Source organism: Sorghum bicolor, chromosome 5 (assembly GCF_000003195.3).
Source record: "Sorghum bicolor cultivar BTx623 chromosome 5, Sorghum_bicolor_NCBIv3, whole genome shotgun sequence".
Lineage (NCBI taxonomy): Eukaryota > Viridiplantae > Streptophyta > Magnoliopsida > Poales > Poaceae > Sorghum > Sorghum bicolor.
In genome coordinates, this window is record NC_012874.2 from 19,089,079 (window position 1) to 19,098,798 (window position 9,720).

Below are 9,720 nucleotides of genomic sequence, written 5' to 3' on the forward strand. Positions count from 1 at the left end.
GAGAAAATTTTTTGGATTTCGATACTGTAGCACTTTCGTTTTTATTTGACAAACATTGTTCAATTATGGAGTAACTAGGCTTAAAAGATTTGTCTCGCGATTTACAGATGAACTATACAATTAATTTTTGTTTTCATGTATATTTAATGCACCATGCATATACCGCAAGATTTGATGTGATGGTGAATCTTGAAAAATTTTGAAAACTAAACAAGGCCAAAATGGAAAATATTAGTTGAATCACTGTCGACCAGGCAATGACAATTGGTGCTGCAACGGGAACTACCAAAAGGTTGAAGGCTTCTTTTAGAAACGCCCCCAGCTGCACTATGGCCTTGTTTAGTTTTGAAAAAATTTGACTCACGATTTATAAGTAAATTGTGTAATTAATTTATAATTTATCTATATTTAATAATTAATGCATATGTCTAAAGATTCGATGTAAGAGCATCTCCAAGAGACTATGTAAATTATATTCTAAACTACAAGATTTAGCCATTATGTAAAATAAAAAACTTACTCAAAGCATAAAATTCCATAACAACCTTTGTATAAGATAGCCAATGAGAATGATATGATATATATGACAAGCGAAAGTTTAAGAATAGCAAACTTGCTATTTTAGCAAACCAGATAGCACACTTGTTGGATTTTAATTTTTGTTTTAAAAATGTAAAAATAGCCTAGATAACATGGATAGCATATCTGTTGGAGTTGCTCTAATACGTGAAAAGTTTTTGGGCGGAAAACTAGACCTATTTCTAAAGCCTTGACTCCTTGAGGATCCATTTGTAAAAATAGTATTTCTCAGTTTCCTACCTGTAAAAATTATCAGTACATGAGGGCCTGACCGCCCGAGGGCTGTCACTGTGGGAAGCGCACGCACGCGCAGACCATTCCACGGCGGCGTGTGCGCGTACGGAGAGGGTCGCAGCCTGCACATAACCTGTTCGATGGAATGCCGCAGCATTTCGGAGACCCTGCTACGCGCCAATGCCGCGCTCTGCGTGCTCGCGCCGGCCGTCTGCGGGCTGCGCGGTGCCCACCGCCGCAGCATTCACTTCGCGCCAGGCCCGTCCGCGCCCGACGAGGACGATGTGCGAGACCGCGCCCCGCCTCCGCGGCGCTGGTACCGGGCAGCATACGCCCGGCTCCTCCGGCATGCGGGGACACTGGCGGGGGTGGACCACGCGGGCGGCCTTCCGCGGCACAGGGCGACGGGATCCCTCGTCTCATGCCCGCACGCCGCCGCTCGGGCCGCGCACTTTGACGTGCTCGCGGGTGAGTTCGTCGTCGCCGCCGCCGCCGCGAGCCGTGGCCACCCGCCGCCGAAGATGGAGGCGACGTCGCTGAGCTCGTTGACGCAGGTCTGCGACGTGCTCGGCGTAACGGCGCAGCGGAGAAAGAGCGTGCGGCTCACCGTCTGCCCGCAGGTGACTCAGCACCACATCTGGCGGGGCGCGCTCGAGGCGGTGCTCGGGGATCTCCAGGCCGATATGGCGTCGCTGGACAGCCCGTCCCCAGCGACCCAGATGGCCGAGCAGATCGCGTCCGCCTGCACCCGCTTCCTGTCCGAGACGGCGACGTCCTCGTCGCCGTCCTGGATGCGCCCGACGCCGTTTAAGAAACCAGCAGAACCGCCGCCTCCGGCCAAGAAGTGGCAAGAAGTGCTGGACATGTTTACTGACCTCGCCAGGAGCCTGGAGACCGAGGATCGACTCACCGGGCACGCGCAGAAGGTGGAGGCCATGAAGGAGGGGCTGTTCCAGATACGCGACGTCGTCATTGAGCGGGACATCGCCTTCAAGGAGGCGCGCCGGCAGGACTGCCTAGTGCAGAGGAAGCTGTCCAAGAGCCTGGGGCACTCCTCCAAGTGCCTGTACACGCTGCTCCTCTTCTACCTCTATGGCACCGTCCGGGACATGGAGGTGCACGCCGGCAAGTGCATTTCTGGCAAGGGAGGCAGGAATGTCGTCGTTCACGCCGCGCAATTTCTGACCGATGGCGATGAATCAACTATCAGGAGCGGCATCAAGCAGCTGAGCCGCGCTCTCGGCATCTTCCGGTTTGTTTGGGAGGCCGCAAATACTGACTGTGATGCTGCCAATCAGAATGGCAAAGATGTGGTGGTCAAGAAAAAGAATGAAGATGCAAAGGGTGTGTTGGAGCTGCAAGGTCATCTGTGGAGCTTCGGTGTTGAGGAGAAGACTCTGACGTACAGAGGAGATGTGTTCCAAGTGCATCAGATTCAGTTACCATGAAATCTCCTTTTTCTAAACACATCTTGTGCAAAATTTAGCCATATGGACAAAAAAAAAGGTGCGATCTGAAATGCTACTCTTTTTCACTAGCTCTTCTCTGAATTTGTACAAAGGCGATGCAACTGCATCTTGGGTGGAAGATACATACAGAAAGGGCGAAAAAAAAAAAAGAGTTCCTTTGTTCCTCTAACAACATAAATTATGGAACACTTTTTCCCTGCCTACAAAGTATTCTTTTTGGAATCTCTACAATCTTCTTGGAGAATCAAAAGTTTGTGTTTTCGGCCGAGAGATTTCGAGCCATGGATCTGTGAGACCGCTGCTTGGTCGCATCGGGTAGAGTGCATTGTTGATAGGACTGTAGTTGGCTGCTCCAGCTGAATAGGCTGGGTGAGGAGGGGATGGCAAGCAACTTCGGTTGGACTGCCTGTACTGCCGTAGCGGGCTAGAGCAGGGAGAGACAGGCAGCGACATGTTCATCCGAACAGTGGATGGGTTCCTGGATGAAAAAAAAAATCAGTTGAGGCACAATTCACAATATGTAAATTGCAATAAGTCTGACAAAAGGAAAACATACAATGCTGTGATCCTGCGATTTGATGTCGAAGGAATGGGGGATGTTGGTCCTGGCAAGTTTCTTATCATGATATCAGGATCTCTTAAAGGAGATAAGCTTCTGTATGATGAAGTTGCAATCTTTACCTGGAGAAAAAACATACAATTAAGAAATCATTAAGGATACATGGAACCTTGAAATATGATCAGTGTGACAGATTGTAATAAATTGTGCTCATTTTTACAGTTTACTTGTATATATACATGTGTATCTTCCATCATGCTTTAATACAGAACACATGCCAATTTCATAACAGAGCATCTATTTCACAATATTAGTCCCAGAATCATAGGCAGTATGTGGAAGTCATACCATGCTGTTTTTTCCATCAGTTGAAGTAGGAAACATATCCCTCGTGATGCCAGACCTGGAACTCCTGGCTGTAGCATGGTCCTTGACAAAAGGGTGATCCATCAGCTGAGCAGCTGTAGGGCGGGCAGCAGGATCACGCTGCAAGCAGAGTTTCAGGAAGCTTTTTGCCTCAGAAGAAAGATGATCTGGGATATCAGGTATGTCTTTGCTGTTCCCAATTTTGAATATTGCTGCCACCTGTGAAATCCATCCAAAGATTAGCAGATAATCAATGGAAGAATAAGCATCATAATTGATAAGCATGTAAAAGTAATTGCATCCGTTAAGTCAATAACTCACCCCTTCATACTGACTCCAAGGAGGCTTTGCTGTTGCCATCTCAAGTATGGTGCAGCCAAGGCTCCAAATGTCTACTGAAAGGCTGTAACCATTGCTATTCATAATTACCTGAATTTTGACATAAAAAGAGAGAATTCAAGCCTTTAGTTGCTGTTCACTAGGGGAGAATCAACAAGATACTTCAAGTTCAGTAGCCTCACCTCTGGGGCCATCCAGTAAGGGCTCCCTTTGAAGGATTTGATAGATGTATATGCTGATATCTGTGTAAATATAACAGATTGTTGATTAAAATTATAAGATAAGAAAGCCAGGCAGTTAACTATTGAATTGTGAGATGATTGACAGAGTTTAGCACTTACATGCTTGGCCATACCAAAATCAGCAAGCTTGATGTCACCATTAGGATCGACAAGTATGTTTGCCCCTTTGATATCTCTGTCAGAAAAGTAAACTTTCATTCATAAGTAAAGACGCTAAGACTGACACGCAGTTTCACAAAAGAATAAAAGACAACTGTATCTTATATATCGATGATGGTAGTGACTGCCAAATACCTATGCACTGTATTCCGCCCATGCAAGTACGCAAGGCCAGAAAGGATTTGTGCTGTGTAATTCCGAAGAACTGCCTCCCCAAACGGACCATATTCCTGAAGCAACTTATGGATAGAGCCCCCAGAAACATACTCGAGATAGACTGAGAGTGTCTCATTGCACTGCATTGTAGCATAAAACACGCATATTAATATGACCAATGCTTATTTCAAGGCTATAATTGCACCACTTATGTGTGTTATGATGGATTATTATGTATAATCACAGAAGATCAATGTTAATTCAGTAATTACCAAATCACTGCCATAGTACTGAACAATGTTTGGATGTGACAGCTCTCTCAGCAGCATGATTTCCTGTACATATCAGCTAGTGTTAGTACGAGAAGGAAATATAGTTTCTTCTACAACATTGATGCCAATATTTACAATATTTTCATAATATATAATCACCTGATTTAGCTGCCTGAGGCACTCTTTTGAGTTAGAATCATCTGAAATGACTTTAACCTCTTTAATTGCACACATTTGACCGCCTTCACTGCATAGCATATATTTGGAATATGAGTCTGTATGGTGTTAAAACAAAACAGATATAACTCATCCGAAGAAATGTGAGAAAAACACAATGCTTCAAAATCAAACTAAGTACCTGTTGAATCCCATGTATACTTGCCCAAACGTCCCACTACCTAGCAACTTCCCCTTCTTCCACTGTAGAGAACGGGAAGGCAAGCATGGGGAGCCTGGAGGAAGAGGAAGAGGTTGGGGTGAGCTTGAGCTTCGCGAATCCTCCTGCCATGAAGTAGGAGATGTAGGGCATTGCCCAAATGTTCTTGATGGCACAGGGGAATTTGTATAGTGATGTCCTCTTGAGCTAGGAGGAGAAGTGGGCACTTGTGTACTGAACACAATTTCTGTTGATTTCCGACCACGACAGTATGTAGTTCGATCATTTGCAAGATCCAGATTTTGAAGGTGAAATTCTTTCCTTGGGGAAACAGATGTTTCAGACATTCGGGTATGCTCCACAGCCTGATTATTGGTGAAAATGGTCCCCTCTGCTGGCATATGACTTTGTTTCCGAGATTCAATTGCTACTGTTCTGCCCAGAAGAGTGCTGCTTGTTTCTGACAACCTATAAAGTCAGACATAGGAAACGATTTTCAGATGAAATACATGTCTTTGATAAACAAATAGTACTACTTTGTCTTTACATCCTGAAGATATCGTATCTCAACCAATAATATTTTTTACTAAAGAAACACAATTATTTCCTTAGACAACTATTCCCTCCTACTTCGTAATCATGCAAGGATACAGAAAAAGGGGAATAATTTTGTCAAATAAAAAATGTCTTTAATGAATGAGGTAAGTGTAGCAAATGTTTGGATTAAATATTGCTTCAAAGTGTGAAAAATATCTTTTTTTTTATTTCTATAACTACACTAGCTGAAACGGAGCCCATCAAAGAAATCCACCCGAATGTAACAAGGTAAACAAGTTTCAGAAGCAATCATCAACAGAAGTGCTTTAGGCATAATAAGTCGATATAGGATCCTGGAATCCGTAGACCAATTGGAGCAATCCCCCAAAATCCAAATAGCCACAGAAATCCTCCGAACTGATGGAATTTGTACATTATTAGAAGAAAAAAGCTGACCGAATTTCAGAGTAGCATGTTATTTGACTACAGATGGACAAATTTCAGAAGGCAAACAGTCAACTCCACTCTAAGCTGGTTACTAAGCATACCCAGAGATTGAAAAATCAGCAGACAACACACCAAAATTGCAGCTCCAAAATCCAAGCCACCAAAAAAATTATCAAACAAAGCAAACATCAAATACTTCAAACACTAAAGAGTCCAACAAATCTCGGCACCCAAACCCATTTTGCAATACAGCACACAGCACCCACTCCTCAGTTCACCTTGAATTCAATCGGACGGGCAACCAAACCAATCCATGTATGACGCCATCCACAAGCAAATTCAGCCAAAAAAAAATTAATAAGGTTCAGGAACAGCATAATTGGCCCCCCACAACGAACGCACTTTACACCGAATCCCGCACGGGAACAACACGAAACAGCGCAACTTTAGCTCCCCCGTGAACCAACCAACCACCCACCCGAACAAACAAACCACCGGACCAACCGCCGCGCCGTGCGCCGCCCACGTCGTCTCACCTGTAAACCCCGAGATCCAGCTGGTCGTCGGACGCCGAGGACCCCAGCGAGGAGCCGCCGCCGCTGGACGCCGAGGCGGAGGCGGAGGCCGAGGCGGACGGCAGCGGCAAGGACGCCGGGCGAGGGAGCGGAAGCCCAATAACCTCCCCCGCCGCTGCCGCTGGTTGCTGCTTCCCGCGGACGCCCTTGGCGAGGAGCGCCTCGTCGAAGCTGCTCGCCTTCTTCTTCCCCTTCTCCTCCTTCACCTCGCCTGCGATTGCAACGGCCGCCGGGATCGACCCGGCCGGCGCCGCCGCCGCTCCGGCCTTGCTAGACTTGCTCCTGCCCTTGCCTTTCCACCACGCCGGCATCCTTCCGCTCCACGGTGGCTTCAGAGTTTGAGAGAGAGAGAGAGAGAGCGGTGTGTAGAGAGAGAGAGAAAAAGAAGGAGAGGCGTACACGCGGGAGAGGAAGGAAGGGAAGGGAAGGGAAGGGGGGCGGCAGAGCCTCTGGAGAGCAGCAAGTTGTAACGACCGGGGGTCGACGTTGCGGGGCCCTCCTGGCAGCTGGAGCTGCGCGTCGTAGCAGCCTTGCGCCCGCGCGGGCACGAGTGGTGGTGGCGGGCGCCCGTTGCACACGTAGTAGCGCCTAGCCCTAGCGGTGCGCCACCGCCCGCCCACTGCTGGCGGCTGGCGCGGTGGGGACCACACGCTGGCCGCGCCAACTCCCGGCTGGAGCGAAGGGGCCCACCGCAATGACGCGTGATGCTGCCTCGTGGGGCCGGGGCCGCCAACCCGGGCCCACGAGGGACGTGGGGGCCAGGTGGGTGGTGTCGTGCAGCGTGCGTGTTGGCGCGGAAGTGGACGAGGGGGACAACTGGAGTGGTGGCAGGCTGACGTGTCCGGCGGGTTGGGTTGGGTTGGGTTGGCTGCACACAGTGGTGGTGGTGGTGGGGGTTATCGCTCGCGAGTCGGGACAAGCACACTACACTTCAGTTTCGTCCTTTGATGGGTTTTTTTTTCCCTCCTCTTCGTCGTGGATTAGAAATGCTACCAGTATAATATTTTGATTTGTTAGCTAGGGATGTTGAGATGCCGCTTTTTGTTTTTAAGATTAAGATGGGTAGTAGTAATGGTGATGGGAGGACTGCTGATGGGTAAGGCCAAGGCCAGTGATTGAGAAACGTTGCTTGTATTTATCTATTCTCTTGTGCCGACTAGGGAGTGTGATGTTAGCTTTAAACTCGCGTTGATATATATATGGGACAAGGGTCAATTATCGTGTACCAAACAGGGAGAATTGTGGACGATTTGTGTCTCAATTGCCCCTTTTTTTATATAATCTGGCAGCATGTCAACTGTCTTGCATTAATTGTTTCTTTATTTTGGTGATCAAGTGTTGATGTTTTGGTTTTTTTTTTTTGACAAATGTAAGGGAATTTATTGCCCGCAGCAAGAAGCTGCAAAAATAGATACAGAGTTGAGGTCTATTTGAAGTAGAGCCTGAAACAAAGAGCAAATGGGCCCACAGAGAGGCCTGGTACAATTACAATTTTGTGTTGTGAGCGTGGAGTTTCGGGCCTGTTTTGCCAAAGTGTCGGCTGTTGTGTTTTGAGTTTTGTTGATCTTGAAGAGCTGGATTTGAAGACTGGCTGTAATGTTGGAAAAAACCTGCCTAAATGGTTTGATTCTCCACTGAGGCGGGTTCTGTTGATGCTCCTGATGGAGGAAATGCACTGGCTATTGGGAATCTGAAAGAAAATTGCAGGATTGAATTTGGAGAGCTTTGACAATAGTTGCTCCAAGAGCTAGGGCTGCCGCTTCACCCATGAGTACGGAGTGGCAATTATGAAGTTTCGCTTTTACATAGATTGCTTGAAGTGGCTGAACCTGAAAATTGAGAATAAAAATGCCTAGACCTGCATTGTTAGTGTTTGTGTTTTGGTTGTCGGGAACGACCGCAGCATAAACATAACATCTTGAGCCTTGGAGGCTTGCAGGGTAGGGGTAGAAGTGCCTTGGTGCTTCTTGGAGTTGAGCCTGCAAAACTGAAAGGTGATTACCTGGAGGTTGAGGAAACTGAGGCGATGACTGAGGAGGATTGTGTTCGTTGTAAGTCATATAGGCTTGGATGGCATGATGAACTTGAGGGAGTGTCCAGTCGTTGCTGTTGAAGTGGTAGTCGTTCATGGCTTTTGACACATACCTAACCTTACTCTTGTGACGATGCGTATATTATTCAGTTCCTGGCCGCTACATCTCATATGAACTACTATTGAGTACTACTACGATGTCTCGTTTTGCCTTTTACTAGAAAATATCCGTGTGTCAATGAAACTAAATATGTATAGAAAAAGTCTACATAACCTTCCCCCAAACTATCTAGGGTGGACTACTTCACCCCTAAACTATAAAATTGGATATTCTACCCTCTAAACTTTCAAAACCGGTCAAACGAACCCCTCGAGTGGTTTTGGAGGGTGGTTTTGTCTTTTTATTTTTTATATTTCCCACAGAATTTTTAAAAAAATCATAATAAATCACAAAAAAATTATAAAATGAAAAAAATCAATTTTGTTAGACTTTTGATGAGTAGATGTACACAGTGAATATATAATATGGTATACTTTAGTATAAATTTTTTGTTGTAGCATTAAATCTATGTTTTTCTATAATTAATAAGAATAATTGATATATATAGCTGCTATGGTTCAATTGTGGTAAAATTTTTATGGTGGGCTTATTAATATATGCTTGAACTATATAAAAATTTCATACTTATTGGATCACAGAGGGAAAGTACAGGGATTTACTGGAACTCGCTGCCTGTCCCCTCCCCCACCTTGCTCCCCCCTTTTTTTTTCTTCTTATATTTTTTTTTTCTATATATATATATATATATATATATATATATATATATATATATATATATATATATATATATATATATATATATATATATATATATATATATATATATATATATATATATATATATATATATATATATATTCTCACATGAGTGTGGAGTGTAAATCAGAGTGGTTCAACGTCAGCGATGACATGAGGCCTGTGATTTGTATTAGGAGAGTAATAACTAGTGATGCTGACATGAGGCCTGTGAATGATGTGAAAAAGTTTGATTGTTCAAAGGATGAGCCATGTAGCGCATGAGAATCCAAACCCGTACGCGAGTGAGTGCACAAGATGAATGAAAATAAGAAGATCCGGAAACCTCTAAATAAAACGTGCAACAGATGTCGTACTCGTAGCGTAGTGGATGCTCCACGAAGCCTTGTTCAGTTGGGGAGACGAAAGATTTTGGATAGTGTAACACTTTTCTTTTTATTTAGTAATTATTATTTTATTATAAACTAATTAGATTTAAAAGATTCGTTTTGCAAATTACAGATAAATTGTATTATTAGTTATGTATTTTATCTATACTTAATATCTTATATATGTATTGTA

General features: G+C 44.9%; 2 protein-coding genes across 2 annotated transcripts; one reads left to right on the forward strand and one right to left on the reverse strand.

Annotated features, from left to right (window-relative positions):
* On the forward strand, positions 688-2,431 carry LOC8071727. The gene has a single exon (XM_002449358.2). The coding sequence runs from the start codon at positions 954-956 to the stop codon at positions 2,259-2,261; it is 1,308 nt and encodes a 435-aa protein (XP_002449403.1). The 5' UTR covers positions 688-953; the 3' UTR covers positions 2,262-2,431.
* Positions 2,324-6,853, reverse strand: LOC110435646 (mitogen-activated protein kinase kinase kinase 3-like). The gene is made up of 11 exons (XM_021461423.1): positions 6,272-6,853; positions 4,734-5,219; positions 4,535-4,622; positions 4,376-4,438; positions 4,083-4,243; positions 3,888-3,963; positions 3,729-3,788; positions 3,529-3,636; positions 3,190-3,426; positions 2,839-2,963; positions 2,324-2,760 (listed from the first exon to the last, which is right to left on the reverse strand). The coding sequence occupies exons 1-11, from the start codon at positions 6,619-6,621 to the stop codon at positions 2,508-2,510; spliced, it is 2,007 nt and encodes a 668-aa protein (XP_021317098.1). The 5' UTR covers positions 6,622-6,853; the 3' UTR covers positions 2,324-2,507.